Below are 25355 nucleotides of genomic sequence, written 5' to 3' on the forward strand. Positions count from 1 at the left end.
ACTGCTCTAAACCTTGTCATCACAATGAACAAAACATACTGGAGGGATAGGTTCCTGACCAAGAGACTCCCCATAGACTGCCCATACATGTCAAGCAGAGCGCCTCCTTGGCCCTCTTCAAAAGGAACCTTGACAATTGGATGGGAAATAGGAAATTCACCTCAGGGATCATGGCAGTCACCCTGCTAGACAGGGGTCTAGGGAATTAAATGTTGTGGGAAGATATATCCAGGGAATTGTTATGGCTAGGCTTGTATTGGCCCTAGGGCTGATAGCCTAGTACCAACCTATGAACCTATGAAGCTATAGATGGTATTCCTGTGGAAGTTTCTAAGATAGGAGGGAAAAGACTGATAAAGATCTGGAAGGTTTTGTTTAACAGCATTTTAAGAGGGAGAGAAATATCAACATCCTGAAGAAAGCAGTGGTAGCTGTAATACCTAAAGATGATAAAGATCCATCAGATCTAGCTTTATACAGGCCCGTTTCAATACTAAATCATGATTATAAAGTGTTTATGTCTATAATGCCTAAAAGAATGGCAAGAGTAATGCCAGCATTGATAGATATGCATCAGTGTGGTTTTGTGGAGGGGAGGCAAACATTTGAAAACATTAACTGAACATTGTAAAAGTAAAAACAGCATGGGAGCAGACCTATGCAGAAAAATGTTGCATATTAGTGATGTTCATTCTATGAAGCAAAGATTCAAGTACACGAAAGTCCATAAAAATTCAAAAATACTTTTTTATTCCATACACAAGACAGGTAAGCGCTTTCGCCAAAGGGCTTTTTCAAACCATTAACAAAAATCACAGGAAACACTATACCTTATATAATTCATCAATTAAGTATGCAAACAGATGATGACATCACTGCAATAAAATTTAAAAAGACAAACTAATATACAGAAAAAATAATACTAGTATGTCAGAAATATATATAACATATCTTCTATACTACATCGAAGTGCATTAAAAATAAAAAGTACATTAAATAAATAATTTAAAATACATGTCATCTCACAACTAGTTTCCTATTCTTTAAAATGGGCTTAATTGATATTTTGTCATTCAAGCCTGGGTTTATATGTGGCCTAAGCTTGATGATCCATCTCATTTCAATTCTTTCTGTATAGTTTCTAACATCTCCGCCTCTCATACTAGGTATATTAACATGAAGAACCATAAATTTAAAAATATGTGACTCATCCATTTCACTGACATGTTTAGATAGTGCATGTTTAGATAGTGCATTAATACTAGATTTAATATGTATTTGAAAAAATTATAAGGTTGATTACAAGGCTATATGAGGGATCGCTGGCAAAGATTAAAGTGGGTGGGGCCTTCTCTGATCATTTCTTATTGAGCAGAGGAACCAAGCAGGGGTGTCCTCATTCCCCTTTGTTACTTGCATTATATTTAGAACCATTGGCAAAGAAAATAAGGGACTCAGAAATTCAAGGATATAATCGGTATGGTAGTCAAGAAAAGCTGGCTCTATATGCAGATGATATTTTATACCTGACAAAACCAGAAAGAGACATTACAGTGTTGTGGAACATTTTGAGACAGTTTCATATCTTTTCAGGATAAAAAAATTAATGAAGCTGAAACAAAGGCAGTAGTGGTAAATTATGTACCTACATATGGTTTGGGTCAGCAATATCCATATTTATGAGGACATGATAAAATGAAGTATTTAGGAGTATGGATTAAAAATAATTCTGGTGTGGCTCTTAAGGATGTGTGGGAAGAAACTAAACAAAAAGATAATATAAAAACTGAGAAAATTGAAGCTTTTTTACATGGATATGAATAGTAAGATACAAACAGTTAAAATGTTACAGTCCCATTAGTCTTATACACAGTTCAGGCATATTTTTATTAACCAAAGGAGAAGATGTGGATAGCAATTAATAAAGAGATGAAGGACTTTATCTGGGAGGGAAAGACATCAAGAGTCAAGTGGGATAAGCTGATTCTTCCACTAGAATAGGGTGGATTTAGATTACCTAATTTGAAGGGGTATTTCAGAGCTAGACAGTTAAGGCTCCTATGCAAAGCACAAGCAGTGAACTATAATTCAAAGTGGAAAGGGGTGATGGTGAAATGGGAGAAAGCTCAAGAGATAATGAGAGGCTGGGATTTTGGATGCAGACCTTTAAGAAGAATAACAATAATCATACAGAATATAATATCCAAAAACTAGCAGAAAGTATTCTAAGAACTAAGCCAGCACAGGAATGGAAAAAGGAGATTCTGCCAATAGGGTGACTGCAATTAGGGATATAAACAATAGGCAAGATGGGGCTGGAATTTATTGGAGAAAACTGGCAAAGGAACCAATGTACTGGGGGCAAATAACTAGAGAGGGAAAGATAATAGAATGGGAACATGCCAAGAATTTATTTGACCTGCAGGTTAGAGATTGCCTTCTCTACCAAGGATTGCTGCCAGAGTATAGGCAAAGAGAAAGAAATAGGGGAGTCTTAATTGAAAGACCAGCACTACTAGAGTTATTAGTAGAATCTAGAAGAGAAGCTGCCCGTAGAAAAAGGAATAATTAGTAGATCATATAAAATATTGCACGATAACTATAAGAATTAATCAAAGGAGGTTAGAAAGGATTGGGAAGAGAGAGAGAGAGTAGATAAGCCATTCACAAGGAAACAATGGAAGGAAATATGTTTGCATCCTAAATATGCAACAAAATCTAGAAGATTTAGGATTTTTGCTTGGAAATGTGTACACATATATTTTATGCCCCCAGGTAGACTCCAGAGAATTTTCCTTGGGTAGGCAGAAAATGTTGGAGGTGTGATGGAGAAAAAAGAGGTAATTGGAAACATAATTTCTGGGAGTGTGGTGATTTGGCAGACTTTAAGTATTCCCTGTGGGATGCAATGTCGGAGATGTTGGGTGGGCAGATTGCTGTGACAAGGGAGATGATTTTTCTGAGCTATGATACAGAATCGGAATTGACTAGACATGGTAAAGTATTGCTGTGTCTAATTATGGTGGCTGCCAAAAAAATGCAATTACCAGAAATTGGGAATCAAAATCTTAACCAACTATACTATAAGTAGTAAATATAGTAACGGAGATAAAACAACTGGAATTGAGATCTTTAAAAAAGGGTAGGAGCAAACTGAATAAGAAACAAATGGGAATTGTGGGAACAATACATACAGAGGAGGAATGAGGTTTAAAAGAAGGCAGGACTTAAATGAGCTATGTAATGTCTGACTGAAAATGATTGGGTAGATTATAAGTGCTGTATAATGTTTGCAGCTGGAAGTGGGTCAGTATGGTTTGTGATGTAAAATGCTTGCAATTAGGATTGTGTCTGTGTGGTTTCTTTTTATTTATATAAATGTATGACTGCCTTTGTTGTAAGTGTTGGTTTAATAAAGATGTTTCTTATTTAAAAAATGGGGCAGGAATTTAATAATTTATGTAATGTTGTTAGGTTATATGATATGTGTCAATATATACAGTATAATGTTTGCAAATGTGAAAAAAAGAGCTAGAAGAGACCAAAGGGAGAATCAGAAACTGAGATCTCCTCTTAGTCTGAATCAGACAACTGAGGAGAAAACCTGTATCTGTCTTTATCTGACTGTCTATATTAAGAATCTTGAATTTCTTCAGAAAAAAGAATATCCTTCTTTCTTTTACCAGAAAGCAAAAAATAAGAAGGATCAAAATCCTGAATAAAACCATGAGCCAGACCCAGTAAACTACTCCTGTCTAAAGAAATTTATAGAGGAGGAACTCATGTTTCTTTTTGACAGAAAAAAATACAAAACAGTGTTAGTAATGTCTAAAGTAGCTTCCTCAGGGATCGGGACAGCATTCAAACAAAACAGGGAAGCCTTTCCTGTTCCCTCTCCCAGGAACAACAAGACTGGCTGCCCCTTGCCCACTGAGGGAGCCCCAACAGCCACATAGGATTTGGCTAACCCCAGGTCCATAGTGGCTGTAGGTGCTACAACAGAGAGATCCAAGGTAACTGATGAGTGGTCTGAGGTACAACTAATGGCCACAGCAGTCAACAACCTGTGGCTGAAGCAAATTGCTAGCTTGCTCTGATGGCAAAGGCTGTTTGCTTAACTTTTTATTTTTGTGGCTGGAAGGAGAACCAACCATGGAAATGACAGTTTGTTCCGTGGTTGGGCCAAAAATGTTCCCTCTTTCCTGAGGAAAACAAGCAGCAAAAGCTGGTAAAAATTTAGAGTCTTTACTTTGCCACCCTCAAAAAGTAAAATAATCAGAATTTCTCCACAGGAAAAACATGTTTTCAAATACTTTAAACAACTTATAAACTGAAAGGAAAAATGATTGCTCTAATTTTAAAGTATAATACAGTCTCATGACAGTCTGTTAAAACCCAAACTCCCACCTTTAAAATAGCGTTCCTGAAGATGAATGTATTTTTTGAAAAGGTCACCAAAGCAATGGATGAAGGCAAAACAGCACACATCACATACCTCAACCTGGTGAAAGCTTTTGACAGAATTCCCCACTTGGGAATAGTAGAAAAGCTAAATAAACTGGGACTAAACCCCTAAGTCAGCCATTGAATTGCCAACTGGTTCACAGACAGGACTCAGGAAATCAGAAATAGGGATGGTATCTCCACAAAGAGACCAGTCACCAGTGGAGGTTCTGTGCTGGGATCTCTCCTGTTTGACATCTACTTTTCTGAAGTAAAAGGCACTACAAAAAGGCTCTGGCTGACTAAGTTTGCAAATTACTGCAAGCTAGGAGCAGTCATTGAATTTCTAAATGACTTATTCATCCTGCCGGAAGCTTTTTCCCAAATAAATAACTGGTGCCAAAATCATGGACTGATACTAAATGCCAAAATGCATTATTGTATCCTTTGGGAAGTAATCTACCCCAAGAAACTACAACACTGACAATACATCCCTAAGAGTTGTCCCAGTTGTTTGGGATTTGGGAAGTTATATGGACAGTGGCCTAACTTTAGACCTTTATGTCCATTGTTGTATGAAAGTTTCCATTTAGGAAGCAGTATAGGAAGAAGATATCATTAAGTCATATGACAAAACAAAATAAGTAGTTCAGGAATTACTGCAGTTTTTAAACTTGCTATTCTTAGAGTCAACTATTCTAGACTCATCTACTAGTTCCACAACTAGCAAGGCCCTCCTACTCTGTATTCTTCATACAATATGCAAGTAGAAATTGTAGAAGTCAAACCGTGGTCTGCTGGATATCACTAATTCTCATCTTATCACTATAAATGATGTCATCATTTCAGAATTTCCTGATTGCAAACCGTAATTTAAAGTTAAAATACCTTGCTTTTAATATCACATATGGCAGATAAAGCCTTCAGAACCGATTTGCCTGGCTCCGAACTCATTGTCCTCAACCTCTCCTCCACCCCATTCATCCTCTGTTGCTACGGGGCCGAGTGCTGCTCCCTCAGTGACAGCACCTGCACTGTTGACGCTGGGGTTTTCCCTGCCTGTGCTTACTAGGAGGTCTCCGTTCCATTCCCCATGGAGATCCTCCATGCCCCCCTTCCACTACTTCATCTGGGTTTTCCCAAAGATTGTCATCTAAAGATGTTGGTAAGATCATGAGGCAGTTTCTCGAGACACAGATCCAGCTGGGGCTTGTGTCGGCCCCATCTGCATCTGGATCCATGAGGCTTTCTCCATTCCAACTGTTAGCTCCTTCTCTGATTTGACCCATGGTTTCTGAGTTGTCGGTTCTGTTGGGTCCTGGTGCGAGGGTGTCAGAGCTGATAGAGATCTCTTCTTTGCCTCTGATGTTCTCCTCGACTTGCTTGGCTCCGGCTCTTCGGTTCCAAGTGTGTCTTGGAGCTGTACCATCAAGATCAGTTCTGGAGGATTGACCTCAACGCTGAAGCTATCAGAGCCATCTCTTCAACTTGGGGCCTCAGCCTTTGACAGCTCGGCTCTGACTCCCCCCCCCCCTTGGAGTAGGAAACCCATTCTCTCCAGAGGTGTTTGTTGCAGTGGCTTTGACTCTAGTGAGACAGTTCCAAGTGGTTCAGAGTCCTTTTGCATTCAAGGTTGTGGAGAGAGTCCCCTCCATTCCTAGGAGATCTTTGGCACTTACCTTGATTAGAACTTCCCCCTGCTCATACTGGAACTGTGCCTGAGACCTCTGAGCTGCCACATGGACAGTCAGTCCTAGAAAGCCTCCACACCATCCCCTCAGTGGATCCCCAAGCTTCTTCTGACACCTACCTAGAGTGTTCCCCAAGGAGGTCCCCGGGAAGAGACCATGTAAGAGGATACATGTGGATTCCCCTACGGAATCCCTCACTACAGATACCGATTTCGAGGAAGGCGAAGAGTCTCCCAAATCACCACCCTATGAAGTCTCCTTTGGAGACATCCCTGAAGTCCTTCACCAGCAGGGTGGATGGTCTACCCAAAACCCTTTCCTAGAGGAATTGATACTGTGGGAGGCTTTCAGGATCGGCCCATCTATAACCTGGGTGTCTCCCCTGGCTGATCAGCTCATCCAGCTGGTGTTGTCAAGGGCCTGGAAGGAGCCAGATACAGTGAAACCAATTCTAAAACACGCCAACAAGATTTTAAGTGCTCCAGCTGACAAAGCTTTTTGGAATAAAGGAATCCCCATAGATGCCATGGTTGTGGTGACAGCCATCAAGAAGGAGCTAGCTCAGGAAAGCTCCTCTGTCCTCCCCCCAAATAGAGAATCCTGGGCATTGTCAGAAGTAGCAAAAGAGTCTACACCTCATCTACCTTTGCACTTCGGGCATTGAACTACTTCCTAGCTTGGTCCCATGGTCCATTCCTACCAAGGAACAGTAATGTTTTTCCTCTAGGCTGGTGACCCTACACTCCTTAGCCAATGATTCCATGAGGCTTATCTCTCATGCTGTGGAGGGTACATCAAGGGCGTCCAGTTCTGGCATTGCCATACTGCACCATACCTGGATGAGGGTGCCTTGTTTGGGCCCATGGTACATGCCATCTTAACCCAGAGTGAGAAAGATGGTAAGACTCTGCCTGCCAATGGGATCCTTTTTTCTACTCCACAATGGACCTTCTCCAGGAACCAGCATGGAAGTAAGAAGATGTGGTTTCAGAAGTCACAGGGTCCTTTCCAGGACACATAAGGAGACTTTTCCCCCCCGAGGCAGAGGGAGATATGGTCAGAATGGGAGACCCCACCCATGTGACCGAGGGCATCCACAGAATCAAAGATCACAGTAACCTGCCCCGGACAAGCCTTTCCACTGATCCTGAACTGTTTCCGAACTGCTGTCCTCTGGAAGCAGTTGGGGGACATTTCTCCTTGCACCCAGAAGCCTAGGAGGCCATCGCAAATGACAAATGGGTGCTAAGGATTGTATCCAGAGGATACTTCAGTCCCTTTTCCGACATTCCCAAACAAAAATTTCGCCTACCCAATGTTCCACCCAGTCAGAGGGTGGACGCATCCCAGAAAATAAGAAAGTTACTGCAGAAAAGAGTCATCCATGAGGTCCCCCAATCAAGTTGGATCAGGCATTTACTCAAGATTTTATTTAGTGCCCAAAAAAACAGGGGACCTGCCACCTATCTTGGATCTGACCTCCCTGAACAAGTCATTGAAGCATAAAAAGTTCAGAATGGTCACAATTCAGTCCATCTTAACTCTGCTAAAGATAGGCGCTTGGATGTGCTCTATAGACCTCAAGAATGAATGCCACCATATCAAAATGGACAGGCACTCCAGGCCTTTTCTGTGTTTCAGGCTGGGAGCCAGTCACTACTAGTTTTGAGCACTTTCATTTGGTATCACCACAGCCCACACTGTTTTCACCAAATGTCTAGCAGTAGTTGCAGCTCATCTCCGACTGCAAGGTTATCAGATATTTCCCTATCTGGATGACTGGCTCCTGACTGCCCCAACCAGGCATCTACTCCTTCAGGCCAGGAATTATTTCCTCAGCTTAGCCTTAACACTGGGGATAACCATCAACTTACAGAAGTCACAGTTGTATCCAGTACAAGCCATAGAATTCATAGGGGCCTGTCTAGACAAAAGGACATCCTATGCTTACCTTAAAATGGACAGGGTATGAAATCTAAAGTTTAACATCACCCAGACCTTGACAGCTTCAAAAACCCAGCTTCTCTAGTTCTCAGGGCATTAAACTGCATGGCAGCAACCATAACTCTTCTTCCAGTGGCACGCTTCCATATGCAAATTCTTCAGTGGACCTTGGCAGTACAGTGGTCTTGTCTCAGGAATCCTTTGAACCTTCCAATCAGCCTGTGTCGTGTGTATAAGAAGTCTCTTTGTTGCTGGGTTCATTCCCCAGAAATCACTCTAGGATGCCAATTCATTTTTCCCTTCCCAATCACCACATTGACCATGGATGCCTCCCAGTTCGGGTGGGGTGGGGTATTTTCTGGGCCAGACAATCCAAGCCCTACATAAAATGTGACCAGCTGTTTGTTTCCTTTTCAAATGCCAAGAATGGTAAAGCAGTTACCAAAGTTATGTTTGTGAAATGGTTAAAAGACTGTATTACATTTATTTGTTCTTTCAAGGGTATTCCTTTACCAGATCCGGTGAGTACTCATTCTACAAGGTCCATGGCCACGTCTCAGGCTTTTTGGTCTAGAGTTTCCATTGAGGACATTTGTGCTGCTGCTACTTGGTCAAACCCCCATACGTTTATTACGCATTACAAATTGGACATCATATCCAGGAGTAGAAGTGCCTTTGTATATATATATATATATATATATATATATATACATATACACACACACACACACACACACACACACACACACACACACACACACACACACACACACACACCCCTTTAGTCTGCATGTGGCCCAGAGTATAATTAATGCTTAATGCTTGATAACTGTTGTTATTGTTGGCAAACTTGATCTAAGGTACTGTGGGAAAGTGGGACATTATGAGTAGGGAGGAGGAGCTCAAGTCAGGATTCTCAAGCTAAACGAAGGCAGCCAGTCAGTTCCAAGAATTGGAACCACATTATTTATTTATTATTTATTTATTTGCATTTGTTGACTGGGAGTGTCCCACTGGACGTAGGTCCATTTTCAGCGGAGGCCCGGGGAGAAAAGCTCCACAGTTAAAATAAACAGACAGTAGTTACATTGGATTACATAGCAATTAACAATTTAACATAGCAATTATTTACAACATATTTACGGATGAAGAACATAGTACATCAGTAGACAACTAGAATCTTTATCTGCGAAGTACATAACAGACATTAACAAATGTTACAATACGAAGTTCCTGCTATATAATAAGTACTAGGCGTATGAGCATCTGAGCTTGCTATAATCAAGGTAGTTAGTGGAGTGGAAAGAAAGGTAGTGGTTGGATGGGGTGGCTGATATTAGAGTGGGAGTTGCAAGGGCATAGCCAGCATGTTTTTAGGTGCGCTTTTATTAAAGTTTTGAAGTGGGTGAATGATGGTACGGAGGTAATTGTGGGTGGGAGGGAGCCATCAAGGAAGGAACCATATCCCACAAGTTAATGGAATGAAGATGGACAATACAGATAGAACATTATGGTAAGAACATAACTTCTTTCTACAATGAACTGGACTGTGAACATAGCATCTGTTTGGCTAAATTCTGGTGCAGACTTCTGTTGCAGGCCTTTATATTTCACTAAATTAGGCAGTGTACACTGTTAAAATGTGGTAGCTAACACATTTTTTGTTTTTTTTTCTTGATTTCTTATGCAGTTGAATTCAAAACCCCAAGAGCCAAACTATTCAAGAATTAAAGACCAGTACCTGAGACCAAGTGAAAGACATGACAAGGTCAGTATTGTATTTGACTTTACTGATTAGATAATAGTCATAAACTGGGTGAAAGGAACAACAGTAAGGCTTAGAACAGTCATTGTTAATATGCATACTGATTTATCTGTGTTTACAAAGTAGCCATGCCTTTGTTTCATGGCTTAAAGATATTGTTGGAAAACAGAGCAGTATCCTAATAGGCAGGAAAATGCTTTCTGCCTGTTTCCACTTCATATGCCCCCAGTTTGAAACACAGAAGTATAGAGTTTGCCTTTAGTGCTAAACAGTGGTTAATTAAGGCACTGTGATTCACATGGAAAGCTGATAGTTAAATGAGAAACCCCAGAAGACAGACTGCCATCACCCTTACTGTTTGCATCTTAAGTTTACTTGTCACACCTTAACAATTTAGTTTAATTATAAAATATCAACATCATCATTTTTCAGAATTCAGAAGGTGGTAGGTAAGACTCCCAATCTCTGAACGCAAGGGCTACATGGAAATGTTTATACTTCAGAGGTACTTCATATCATGATCATACCTAAAAGTGGATTTAATGAGTCCTACCATGTGGTTGCAGCTGCATTTCTTGGTTTTATTGCAGCTGGAGTCTGCATGTCCTCTGTCTGTCTGTCTGGGTTTTCAGTGGGGTTCTGGTTTCCTCCCACATCCCAAATACATGCTGGTAGATGAACTGTTGAAGCCCTATTTGTGTTGGTACTTTACATATTTGTTTGAATGCTTCCTGCAATGGACTTGTGGTCCATCCACAACTGGTTTATGCAGTATGCTCATTGTCTGCTAGGACAGGCTCTGGTTCCCTGTGATCCTGCATTGGATAAATTAGGAACTGAAAACTGGTTGTACTCTTGATTAGTGAACATTCCGGTATATAATGCTACACTGAAAGAGCAAGCTGAAATATTTACCTTGTATGTTGCTCTAGAAAACATTCTTAAACAGGATATAAGAGTACACAGAAAATCAAAGCAAAGTTAGCTTCTCAGAATATTTGTAGAGGGTTTCTCTCCAGTTTAGCAACATGGGTGCCAGGATCCACCTGTTGGGTGCCAGGATCTGCCACATAATGAACACACTCAGGTCACTCCACAACAAGTACAGATATGACTCTGTCATTGTCCATGTTGAAGTGAATGACCTGAGATGTACCTCCCTGGACTACATGAAAAGAGACATGGAGGAGCTTTCGGACCTTGTAGCCCAGGAGGTATGAACCTAGCCCTGAGTAGCATCCTGCCATCGCCCAGAATTATACCACAGTACAAGGACAAAATTATTGATTTCAGCAATTGGCTAAGCTTCTGGTGTCATTCTAAGGGATCCAGTATCTGTCTGCCTGTGATGACATGGTCGACAAATCATGATGCTTTTCCAGAGATGGCCTGCACCTGTCACCCCTAGGATTCTGGATACTGGCTAAGGCTCTTCCCACCCCTATAGTGCCTTTTTTAGGCAAGGTTCAAATGCTAAATTCACCAGCATAACAGGTACAAGCAAGCATATTCTGAAGGTAATGCTACTCAATGCTAGAAGTCTAAACCTCAAAATGCACTCACTCGAGGCACTCCTTAAAATGGAGAACATCGACATCTGTGCAGTGACAGAGACCTGGTTCAAGGCTCCAAAGAGCACCCCTGTATTACCAGGCTATAACTCATACCACATCTTTCGGCCACCTAACTTGGACTGAAACACTAAAGGTGGAGGAGTGTCCATATTCATTAAGGATATCCACACCTCCAGGCTAGCTGCTCAGCATAATGCATCCGAGATTATCCAAGTGCAACTAACTCTGGGCAAGACCACAATCCAAATTGTAACTTGCTACAGATCCCCCACCATGCCCCAGGATTCCCACTCCTCATTTCTTAAGATTCTGGAAAATGTTAAGGTACAACCCAATACCTTAATTATGGGCGATTTCAACTACTCCACCATCAACTGAGAAAACTAATCATGTGCCAACTTATTCGCTCAATGTTTTCTGGAATTCATAAATTCCATCACCTTGGATCAGCTTGTCCACATCCCCACCAGGGGCAGCAATGTCCTGGACCTGGTCATTACCAGTACAGGTAACCGGTGTTCAATGCCAGAGGTCAAATCCTCGCTGGTCAGATTCGACCACAAGATAATCATCCTAGACATCTGTATCCCATCCCCACCCATCCCCCATTAAGGAAACCACCATCAAAAACTACTCCAAAGCCAACTTCATGCTTCTTAAGACAGAAGTGGCAAACTTCACAACACCCATGCAGATGGAAAATAGAGGTACGGCTGCTGAATCCTACACAAATGCACTGTATTAGTACATACACGAGTGCATGGAGCGTGCCATCCCCAAAAGAACCAAGACGCTATCCTCCAAAAAAAGGAAGCCAGTCTGATGGTCCCCTGCCATAAACAAACTCTACAACAGAAGGAAGAAGCTGTTGTAAAAAAGAGTAAAATCCCAAGATTGGAGGAACTCCCTGGTCAGCCTCAGCAAGAAGCTGAAATCCCTCATAAAATCCTCCAAAGCCAGTTATGAAAATAAAATTGCCACTGATTCCAAAGACAACCACAAAGCATTCTACAGCTATGTCAAGAATCTCAATGGCAACACTTAGATCTGCTCTGAGCTACAGCACAATGGCACTATATGTACAGAACCAACCGATATTGCCAACATCCTGGCAGATAGGCTCAATGCTAACTTTACCCCCCTCCCACCCTCCAAAGGGCACATACTAATACCAAAGCCCCTGTAATGATGGATGAACAGGTAATGACCGCACTCTCCAAAGCCAAGAACACAGCATCCATAGGACCAGACAACATCCCAGGCTGCGTACTGCACGAACTACATAACAAACTGGCACCTTGCCTAAGTACCATGTTTAATCATAGCCTCACCTCAGGCTGTGTGCCTAATGAATGGCGCACAGTGACGGCTATCCCACTCCAAAAAAGGCGTGACACCATGGACCCCGGAAACTACTGCCACATTAGCCTGATGAGCCTGGTCTGCAAGGCCAAGGAACATGTCATCTTGGAGCTTATAAACAAAGACATAGGTAACCTCCAAGCCCTGGACCCCACTCAGTTTGGGTTTGTAAAAGGTAGATCATGTCTACTAAACCTGACTAACTTCTTTGAAGCAGTCACTAGATCCGTAGATGAGGGCAAGGTAGTGCACACAGCCTATCTTGACCTCGCCAAGGCTTTCAATACCATCCCCCACAAAGGAATTATAGATAAACTCACTAAACTAGGCATAAATCCCTATGTCACAAGATGGGTGGCCAACTGGCTCATGGACAGAACACCCACAGCAAATATAGCTGACTCCAAGTCTGACTTCAGACCAGTGACGAGTGGAGTACCACAGGGTTCGGTCCTGGGTCCTCTCCTGTTCAGCATCTACTTCTCTGAAGTGCAGGCCAACACAGAAGGTCTTTGGCTAACAAAGTTCACAGATGACTGCAAACTGGGAGCCATAACAGAATCACCTAATGATGAAGACATTCTACAAAAGGGCCTCGCAGAGACAGATGCTTCATGTCGAAGTCATGGCCTCAAGCTCAATGCCAAGAAGTGCATTGTCATCCCCTTTGGGAAAAACTCGGTACCCATGAACTACCACATAGGCGGTAGCTCACTAAACACTGAAAGTGTGATAAGAGACGTCGGGACACAGGTGGACAGTAGTCTCTCCTTTGATAACCACATTGCCACAGTAGTCAGGAAATCCTTCTACGTGGCACACCTCATCACAAAAGAGTTCTCCTCTAGAAAAAAGGAGGTCATTGTTCCTCTCTACTCATCCCTCATCAGACCCATTATAGAGTACAATGCCCTGTTTTCATGTATCTCACAAGACACCTGCAGCAATTGGAAAGGCCACAGAAGCAGCTCACTAAGAGGATTACCAGCCTCCAACAGATGCCATACGCAGACCGTCTAAAAAAATTCCAGCTCTACTCCGTTGCATATAGCCTAGTCAGAAGTGATTGCTGCCTAACATCCAAAGCTATGTCAAGCCCATATTACACTTAAAGAAATACCAATCTCTCCGAACCACACGCTCCAGGGACCTAAACCTTGTTACCACAATAAGCAGAACATGCTGGAGGGATGGAGTCCTGTCCCAGAGACTTCACATACTCTGGAACAAACTACCCATTCATGTCAAGCAAAGCTCCTCATTGGCCCTCTTTAAGAAAAATCTTAACAAATGGATGGGAAATAGAAAATTCACCCCAGGGATCACTTCTGTGGCACTGCTTGACAGGGCCACAGGAAAATAATTTTCTTGGGTGGTGAAAGCCAGGGAACCTTTTTGGCTAGGCTTATATAGGCCCCAGGGCTGATAGCCTAGTACCTACCTATGAACCTATGAGTCAAGCACTCCTAAGATATAATGTACCCTAATATAGCACCTAGCACAGTAATTATATATTTCATTAAACAAAAGCAAATACACTGCTAGAGGAAACTGAAGTGATTTTAACATCTTGACTCTTGTTTCTTTACCCCAAAATATTTCCTCCTTCATGCCTTACTTTGTAATGTCTTTAATTGCTTTAAATTCACAGGGAAAGCTTTTAATCCTTTGTCTAGCAAGTATTAAAAAAGACTGAACATTTTCCAGAGATATGACAGATCCCCTGACAATATTAAAATGCTTCCTTTGCTACTTTTTTTAAATGAAAGATCTGGGAAATATAACTCCGGAAGTTTACTGACCTCGTTTTTTACACTTGCAACAAATAATATCAAGAATCAGATATTAGAGCAAACATTAATGTTCTCTCATTTAAAAATGCTTTAAAAGAATACTTAATCAAAGCATGTATCTGTTTCTGCCATACCTCTCAACCATACGGAATTCCTCAGTATTTACCAGATTTGAGGGCAAAATAATGGGGTGCCACAAATTCCCAAGTGGCCCCTTTAATTCCCGATTTATTTATTTATTTTTTGTATTACAATTTTACATTTATGGCTGACATCACCATGCGTCACCAGCCTAATGGGGGCGTGCGTCAATGATATCAGCTTTGTTGACTGTTATTTTGAACTGTTTTGGAGGGAATATAGCAGCAGTGCAACAACTGCCCAGCCCCTGACTACATGCCGCAGGTCAGGGCCTCTGTTCCAGGTAAGAAAAAAAAAAGAATTGTATGCGGCCCAGCTTATAATGTAAAAACTATGTATAGCAGCAGCTACTAATAGCAGAAATCTATTCTAAGCAGACCAGAGAGTGTGGTTCATCAGTGCAGCAGAACTGTTTATTCAGTGCATGGATATATAGGGTTGTGTGTGTCCGCTCTGTGTATGTGGAACTCTATTTAAGCAAAGCAGCTCCATGTGTGTGGAAATGTATTTAAGCAAAGCAGCTCCATTTAGCAGAAATCTCTATTTAAGCAAAGCAGGAAAGCAGCTCTGTGTGTGTGTGGAAATGTGTTTAAGCAAAGCAAAGCAGCTCCGTTTAGGTGTGTGTGTGTGTGTGTGTGTGTGTGTGTGTGTGTGTGTGTGTGTGTGTGTGTGTGTGTGTGTGTGTGTGTATGTGTGTGTGTGCATCTGTGTAAAATGAAAAATGCCCCAGTTAACTATAACTGGTGGTTAGTCTTACTCAGGCTCAAACCCTGTACCTTAGGTACAAGGAGCAAGAGCCTGAATTCCCTAATCATACCACCACTTGTGATTCCTATGTTTGGCTCATATAACTTTTGGTCTGTTCCTCTTAAAATTTGTGGTTTTCTAGCAAATCAGTAAGAACTGAATTCAGTAAATAATGATAGCCCTTTAAGTTTCAGTCTTCCAATCTTGTCTTCCTATCTTTCAGGAAAGGCATGGTAACAGAAAACATCTTATTCAAGATTCAAGCAACTTTCTAAGATTATACAAGCAATGTTTAAAGTGTATCCATGTATTCTTGGGCCTTTGTCCCCTCAATACATTTTGTTTTTTTTTTCCAGATTTCTTGTGCTGCATAGTTCTTCAGGGAGAGAGAAGTTTAGTGCTGCTTATGCCAAGTCTGTTTGTGTTGTTAGTAGCACAACAGGTAGAATACTTGCTTTTGATACAGAAGACTGTGAGTTCTACTCCCACAGTATGTAGATGGATTGCTGATGCTGTACTGTGTTGTACTTTTAAAGGGGTTGGATGCTGCAGTCCTGAGAATGTCCTCTTAGGCGGAGATACCTAGTAACTATGAACCTGTTATACGTTTCCCATCCATTCCCTGTTATAATTTTTTTAATGTAAAATAGGCAATTTATTCCTCAAGGGCAACAGGCACTTTATTTGTAGATGAAACAACAAAATATAAAGTTGTTTGCTAGCAGAAACCTCTTGATTAGTTACAGATCTCTTTAACATGGAATTATTTAGATGATTTTTTACTTCTGCAGAGATTGTCGATATTGACTGATACTGGTGGATTGTAGAAGTGTGAGTACACTTTTATGATGGAAATGTTCTGAACTGGGCGGTTTTGTCATTATTGGTTCATGCATTTTGTTTCATTGCTTACTGGAAAAATGTTCAAAACAATAAATGTAAAATGCACTTTAACAAGTGTGCTGTATTATACAAGGAATATAATTTAAGGCAATCAGAAAGGTGTATCTAAGAACACATGTATGTTTCAGGTGCAAGGGGCCTATGATTTGAAAACAGCCCAAAGGTAATCTTTATCCGCCACTGGCCAGATGGATTTTCTTTGAATGTGGGTTTCAGTGCTGTTTCAATCAATGTGAGTTTCAAGGGCAGAGAAGTATTAATACTAAGTTGATTTTTATTGAGATAATGTATTGTTTTGTTTAGCAGATGTTTATTAGTGTTTCTGCTATAAAATGCAAAGTAAAAGTTTTAAATTAAATCCAAATAATTACTGTAGAAGTAAAGCAGTATGTACATTAGTGTTTATGGTAAATGGGGCGAAATAGCCAAGTAATGGGACACTGAAATGGCTGCAGGGGGAGGGCTGTATATGGGGAGCCCCATTTGACCATGATTTTGTAAAGGGAGAGGGTGGCAAACTCAAAGACAGCCCCGGGCGGCACAAACTCAAGCTATTTTACTGATCAGTAGGCCATGGAAAGTGATTTTTGGAGGTTCTGGCAAACTATAATATTATTTTGCTAAGATTAGGATATTGCCTTCCATTAAATGCCCTACTATTACCACAAAACCCATATACTGCAAGTCACCAAAAACAAAATCCTAAGGTTCATTATCTTCTCCCTTCCCAGTGAATATCATTGTTACACATTTCAGAAAAATGGTTACCATTTACTACATGGTCTGGGGCCATACTTTGGTTTTGTTCTTCAGTTTGCTTTTGAAAGTTGGTATCTCACAATTCCATTGGAGTGGGTGGTTACATAATTATGCAAGCAAATTTTATGTTAATCAGCATACAGATTTCCACCTATTTTTCATGGGCCTTTGTCCAGATTTTTGTACTTAGCTATGTGCAAAATTTATAACGCTTTTTGCGTGGGAAAGACCGACCGCAGATTTCGAGATAGGATTTATGAGCATATTTACGCTATCTCAAAAAATAAGTGCGACAATGCGCTAGCTAAACATATTAATGTCAATCCAGATCACTATTTTAAATTTTTAGCTATAGATCAGGTAGGATGTGACATTAGAGGTGGCCCAACTTCTATTCAATTAGAGTGTCGAGAACTGGAGTGGCAGCTCCTCTTGAATGCTTTTTGTGTCCCTGGTTTGAACGACAATTGTAATATCCCTTGTCTGTTGAAACTGAGGAGTGCTTTAAGATAATTAATCACTTTTAAAAATGTTTTTGAAAACCAGTGCAAAAGTTTTTATTAGTCTCTTATGAACATACTGTCTAGGCTAGTCACATACTGACTAATCAACAGTGACTTTGTGTTTCAATACCTGTATTTTGCGTATTTCACTTACTTGAGTATAGATTACTACGAGAATAGTTAAAAGTATATTTTAAAATTTATTAACTTAATATTGTATGTACTTGCTACGTTTGACTTTATTTAATGATGTATTCGAGTCTCCTGCTTTGTTTGTTCAAGTGTTCGCAGTTGCTTGTACCCTTAATTTTGTGTGAACTTCTGATTGGTCAATAGTACTGAACTGCCTCTGGGCAGAACTTTTTAAAACTTTAAAAGTTTTTAGTGACATTTTTTACACATCTTTTCTGAAGAAGTTTCCCATTTTGGTGAGACGAAAACGTGTCTTGTGATAATAAACTTGTGATACGTTAAATTTGTATTACCACGTATTACTGTGTGGCTTTACCTACTTTTGGACTGCTTGGCTCCTTTCGTTTCTCTGTTTGAGACACCAAAACCTGTGAACATGCGAATCCATCATATTCTGTTTAATACTATTTATTACATGTAGGTCAACCCACTGCCTTCACACTGCACATATCACATTGTGGTTTTCATCACATTTCAAATTAGATACCCTATTATTGACAGTTACCTTATTATATTTTAACATCACATCTTATTTGTAACATTATAATATAAATTACTTAAGATTAGCACAGTTTTGACTTCCTTACCCAGAAGACATAAGCTTCATATACATCATCTTCTTACAAAATCACATTTTTTTCAGGTCTATATTGAATTAGCGAATGCTTAGAAAAGCGAATGTAAAGTCATCTACCCCTTTTAAGAGAAAGCTTACAATCTCGAACCCGGAATAGCGATTTTTTACACAGGGCAAAAAAATTGCTGGGCCGGTTTTGGGAGTTCGCCATTTCCTCCACTGTGCGATCTTGGAGTTGGTATATTTAAGTAGGGGGGTGTGGGGAGCAAAGCCCCCCACATTATATAATGTTTTAAGTTTTTTTTTGTTTTGTTTTTTTTTTTTTTTTTGTGGACCAGCAATTTTTTCCCTGAGAAAAAAAAACACTGTATTATACAAGCAATGTTTAAAATGTGTCCCTGGTTTTTGACCTTTTGCCCCCTCAAAAAAAAACTGAAGTTGAAAATAAGTGTGGGAAGCTGTGCAAGATGCATATGGCTTACACTACTGTCATTCTATTTATAGTGTGGGTGTGGAAGTAGACTTTTATGATGGAAATGTTCTGAATTGGGTAGTTTTGTCATTATTGGTTCATGCATTTTGTTTAATTGCCTACAGTACAGCCTACTGGAAAAAAATGTTCAAACAATAAATTTAAAATGCACTCTGTCTAACAAGTGTGCTGTATTATACAAGGAATATAACTTAATAAAGTCAGGAAGGTGTATCAAAGAAAAGAACATATGTATGTTTCTTGTTTTGTGTGCAAGGGGCCAATGATTTGAAAACAGCCCAAAGGTAATCTTTATCCACCACTGGCTAGATGCATTTTCTTTGGATGTGATTTGTGGGTTTCATTGCAATTTCAATGAATGTGAGTTTCAAGGGCAGAGAAGTTTTAATGCTAAGTCTATTTTCATTGTGAGACAGTATTGCTTTGTTTAGCAGATGTCTGTTAGAGTTTTGTGCATTGTTGTGCTGCAAAATGTAAAAATAAAATCCAAATAATCATTGTAGAAGTAAAGCAGTATGCACACATTAGTGTTTATGGTAAATGGGGAGAAATCGCCAGGTAATGGAACAATGGAATGGCTGCAGGGCACTCTGGTGTGGTGCCATATTTTGGTTGTCTGTTCTTTAGTTTGCATTTGAAAGTTGGTATCCCACAATTCCATTGGAGTGGGTGGGGCTACGCAATTATGTATGCAAATTAGATGTTAATCAGCATGCACATTTGTACCTATTTTTCATGGGCCTTGTCCAGATTTTTGATGTTTCCAGGTTGAGAGGTATGATAAGATCCAGTAATCTAAGGTTTAAGAATAATATAAACAACAGAACAAATGGAGTAGGTTCATTACCCAATGACTATCAGACCATTGGAATAAATTGCATGTTTGTCTTAGTAACAGTTTGCAAAACAACATTGAGAAGTACTTGAGTAACAGGAGATTCCAGACTTATAAAATGACAGTCAAGCTTCTTGAAGGCCAGCTGGTCAGACACCAAAACCTGTGAACATGCGAATCCATCATATTCTGTTTAATACTATTTATTACATGTAGGTCAACCCACTGCCTTCACACTGCACATATCACATTGTGGTTTTCATCACATTTCAAATTAGATACTCAATTATTGACAGTTAGCTTATTATATTTTTAACATCACATCTTATTTGTAACATGATAATATGAAACAAAGAACGTCGCTGGACACTGCTGTTCCTTTTAAAACGTTTATTCAGTAACCACAGTAGTTCAGTAAAAAAGATAAGCGCTTTCGGGACTACTCCCTTCCTCAGATAAACTACACATAAAAACAATGCACTATTTAAAAAACAACACATCCAATGAGATTCAATGAAAGACCCGCCTATTCTGAAGCGTGGGTCTTATTGGTACAACATCATTCAAACCTGGTGCATGTATAGCCATTAATTCAACAATCCACTTCGATTCAGCTAACTCTGTTCTATGCTTCAAATCACCCCCCCCCCTGTTGTTGAGCCTGATATTGACCACTGCCCTAAACAAAAAGCTATGTGTGGGAAATTCTTCTATATGTCTACTAAGTGCATTATGGGGATCATTATTTCTAATGCTGGACATATGTTGAAAGATTCTGGTTTTTAACATTTGATTCGTCTTTCCCACATAAAAACAAGGGCACTGGTTGCACTCTGCCAAATATACCAAATCAGTGGTATGACAGGTTGCCTTACCTTTTAACATAAACTGCCTACCAGTTACAGGGTGTATAAATACTGAATTTCTATTGTTAATATGGCCACAAGCTCTGCACCTCCCACAAGGTACATTTCCTACAGAAATTGAAGAAACTGATCTATTATTAATGGGCTTTTCTTTACATAGTATATCTTTTAGATTCTTGTTCCTTCTATATCCAAAGCAGGGTCTATGTCCTACAATGTTATTCAAATTCACATCACTGGTCAAAATATTCCAGTTATTGCGGACAATATGACAAATGTCTCCTATGTTACTGCTATATGTAAATAGCACCTGTGGTTCCTTAAAAACCTTAACTCTATCCACTGTTCCCTTTTCTGCTGTTTCTGTACGTTGTAACCAGGGTTTATATTTATTGCCCCTATAACGCTTACTGTCATTGATTATTTTATTCACTTTCTTGCTCTGATAGCCTCTATCTTGCAGGCAACCTTTAAGTGTTGTTAACTCCTTTTCATAATCTTCATCATCTAAACAGATCCTAGAAATCCTGCTAGCCTGTCCTTGCACTATATTAGAATATGTGTATCGTGGATGCATACTGTCATATGAGAGTAGGTTATTTTTCCAACATGCACCAGGTTTGAATGATGTTGTACCAATAAGACCCACGCTTCAGAATAGGCGGGTCTTTCATTGAATCTCATTGGATGTGTTGTTTTTTAAATAGTGCATTGTTTTTATGTGTAATTTATCTGAGGAAGGGAGTAGTCCCGAAAGCGCTTATCTTTTTTACTGAACTACTGTGGTTACTGAATAAACGTTTTAAAAGGAACAGCAGTGTCCAGCGACGTTCTTTGTTTCACTTTGGCTTGTTTTCGTAAGCTGGACTTTGGTGCAGTACCTAACTTCTTTGTGTAACATGACAATATAAATCACTTAAGCTTAGCACAGTTTGGACTTCCTTACCCAGAATACATAAGCTTCATATACATCATCTTCTTACAAAATCACATTTTTTTCGGGTCTATATTGAATTAGCGAATGCTTAGAAAAGCGAATGTTAAGTCATCAACCCTTTTTAAGAGAAAGCTTACAATCTCAAACACCCGGAACAGCGATTTTTTACACAGGGCAAAAAAATCGCTGGGCCGGTTTTGGGAGTTCACCATTTCCTCTGTGGTGCGATCTCGGAGTTGGTATATTTAAGTAGGGGGGTGTGGGGGGTGAAGCCCCCCACATTATATAATGTTTTAAGTTTTTTTTGTTTTGTTTTTTTTGTGGACCAGCAATTTTTTTCCCTGGGAAAAAAAATCACTGTTCCGGGTGTTCGAGATTTTAAGCTTTCGCTTAAAAGGGGTCGATGAATTAGTGTTCACTTTTCTAAGGGTTCGCTAATTCAATATAGACCCTTTGTTTCACCCACTTAGCATACAGTCCCTTATCATCATCCTGTCCTTACTCTACAGCACTAATTTTTGTTTATCATCACATCTCTTTGTAATACTCCTTCTATTTGAGACATCCTAACATAAAGCTGCTAATGCTAACACTGTCTGAACATCCTTAAGCAGAATACCTAAGCTTCATAAATATCACCAAGCATGTTCATTTCCCTGTGATACAGCCACTCCATCACTCCACCCCTCCACAGTCACTGCACAGTATCATCCTTTTGTTTATTAAACTGTATGACACATTCTTACTAATAATATGGTGTTTCCTCATGATCATCTGATGCACCAAATGCTTGAACTATTCTGTACACATCAGAATATCAAAGTTCATTGCATATATTAATCAGACTGAATATTTATTGATCAAATATCTCTGGAATTCAATAAACTCCGTGTAGACTTTGCGTGAAGCCTACATAGAGTTTATGTGTTTGCGCAGTTAGCAGCAGTACTTATTACATAATCATGCTGTGCACCACGTTTATATGTAAACAAGTGCAGTTTCATGAAACTGTGTAAAACAACATGGATAGCAATCCTGTGTACCTCAGAGAAAACTAGGTTAGTAGGATTGCATGGAATGCTACACTGATTACTAGGGTTTTACATATAATAATGTATATGGTCCAAATACAGTACAGGACAGTGTATGCAGTGCAGAGTGTACAAAGGTTGTGTAAATGACCTGTAATGGTACATGGACTGCCATTTAAAATAAATGGTCAAGGGAAGTGTGTGTATTGAATAGGGACACACAGATGAATTGTAGGAATGAACACAGGGAAAGAGGACATGTGAAACACCCTAATGTACAGCAGATGAGGGCATGTCAGTGGAAGATAGTTGTAGCAGGTACACTAATGATACAATACGGACTGCACATTGAAAATGTATATTATGTGACTGCCACACAAGGTGATATAACAATGGAGAAGATGTGTTTGTGAGATAAACATCCTGACATGAACAATACAGAGGACATCCATTGGGTATGTTATATACAATTGGGGTTGGGTGCATATTGTGAAGCTGGCAAACTGATTTGCCTTAATATGACTGTAAAGTCAGCAGAGGTCTTCAACAAGTGGGACACATTTACAGGCTTATGGGCAACAGTAAAATAAGAATGCACAATTAAGGACAATATCAGAATAATACCACCAGTAATCCCATGTCTGTTACACAACATATGTGATTCTGAGCGATCACAGAAGGCTCTGCACAAACACATTTGTACAACTATTATGACATGTCAGTAATCTATGAGGGTAATCAAGCACACCATCCTAACACTGTAAAGTCTGCTGGAGGTGTTAGGAGGGACACTGCTATACCTGTGTGTGACATTAGTATCACTACAGGCTAGTTTACTGGTGTGCATGGCAGATATATATGGCACAATCCAGACTGTCACAAATGTAACCCATGCCATTAATGTTATCAAACAGCTATGTATGTATTGTGTGTATCACCAGAATGAATATCACACATGCATCTGGTGTAATACCTTGATAGGTGTTACGCACCATCAGAGAGTAATGTTTATGCAACAAAAATAATACCTAGTTATGTCCAATAAAATGTGTGACACCTCAGTGTGACAAAGGTGGTACACTTCAGTTACACATCACTGGAAGATGTGTAGGGACGTACATAAAGAAGGGTGCATTGTACTCTGTTATTGGTGTGATGAAGGCCGTGAACTAAGGAGGTATTATGGCCTTTGATGTGGATGTCCATCATATACTCAGTAGTTGTGTTACATACAAGGGAGTAGTCAGCAGCATGGCCACATGCTGGTGGATGTTCCACATAACATCTACCTGAGGACACAGGTCACATACCAGTTTGCCTGCTTATAGGATGTTATGTCAGCATTATCCATGGGTTGTGCGTTTGTTTTCATAATGTAACAAATCCTGTCATGTTTTTGTTTCATTGCATGTGTTATCATGGTTGTGGCAGCAATCTGTGGCGTGTGTTGATACTGTCTGTATTATACTAATATCACAGTTGGAGTCAGTGGTTGCCCAGAGTCTGTAGTCCTTCAGACAGCTGTTTGGACATAGGATGTGCATGTCATTTGTGATACCTGTGACTTAAATAATGGACAGGAAATGGCCTAGCAGACATCCCTGATGTACGGACCTGATCACTGTACCTGACATAAAGGTCACTTCACACATGTCAATGTATTTAGATGCCACATAAGTGATCCATTGGTCTACCCACTTGGTGATGTAGTTGTTTATGGCCACATCTCACAGTGCTGAGTGAATACCACAGTGTGGATTTGTGTCCGATGGCTTGGCCTGCTCAAGTTCCACAGGATGATAGTGTTGTCATCATGTATGCCCTCGATGACCCCTTTGAGGACATCTAACAGATGTAACAGACATGAAAGTAGCATTAATAACTCACACATGTGTTGCACACAGCTGGGATATTACTAGTGTCCATCTAGAAAGAGTCCATGATAACATGTTGGTCTACCTCACAGATGAGGAGAGTCAGGATGTGTCTACACATGCATGCATCAGGTGCTGTCTTCCCCCCAACTCAGATGGATGCATGTTAATGTACACCCTTGTATGGGAAGGTAGTCCATGTGGAGGGTGTGTTAAAGTGTGTATTCAACTGTGTCAGGAAGGTATATGTGCTGAGACACGCAGTAGGCATTCTGTGATGTTGTCACAGCCTACTGATTCTATGTGACAGGCCTTAATGAAGGTGAGACAGTGCATACAGCCTGTCTTTTTCTGGCCTAGAGTTTTGACACAGTTCCCCACTTAGGTTTCATTGAGAAAATCTCCCAACTCGGGATTAAGCCTTACGTCACTAGATGGCTAACCAGTTGGCTCACTGACAGAACACATGCTGTGAAAGTTGCTGAATCAACCTCTAGCAGTAGAGCTGTCACCACTGGTGTACCCCAGGGATCTGTGCTTGGTCCTTTACTGTCTGCAGTGTATTTTTCAACAGTCCAGGCTAAAGTATATGGCCTTTGGTTTACAGTTTGCTGATTCTTGCATATTGGGTACAATCATTGAGTCCACCAATGATGACAGCATACTACAGGAGGGGCTAACACAGACAAATGATTGGTGCCAAAGCCACATGGTGTACAAATAAATGTAAAATGTATTTTTATTTTGGCCTTCTGCAAAGTGGAATTCCCTGCTAATTAAACATTGACAACACGCCCTCTATCCTGAAACCCAGTGGTGCAAGACCCGGGAACACAAGTAGATAGCAATGGGAACTTCGATCTCCAAGTGTCCACAGTGGTATGGAAAGGCTGTGTTGTGCAACTCATACATCAGGCCATCGTAT

General features: G+C 40.2%; 1 protein-coding gene across 2 annotated transcripts in view; it reads left to right on the forward strand.

Annotated features, from left to right (window-relative positions):
* LOC122799515 (TRIO and F-actin binding protein) overlaps nt 1-25355 on the forward strand; it is a 3126988-nt gene that overhangs the window by 1425534 nt on the left and 1676099 nt on the right. For both annotated transcript variants that reach the window (XM_044068636.1, XM_044068645.1), the window contains exon 21: nt 9769-9846. In XM_044068636.1, the coding sequence (XP_043924571.1) occupies nt 9769-9846 (78 nt within the window). The remainder of the gene's footprint in view (nt 1-9768; nt 9847-25355) is intronic.

The sequence above is a fragment of the Protopterus annectens genome, chromosome 1.part0 (assembly GCF_019279795.1).
Source record: "Protopterus annectens isolate FY-2018-M chromosome 1.part0, PAN1.0, whole genome shotgun sequence".
NCBI classification, from domain to species: Eukaryota; Metazoa; Chordata; order Ceratodontiformes; family Protopteridae; genus Protopterus; species Protopterus annectens.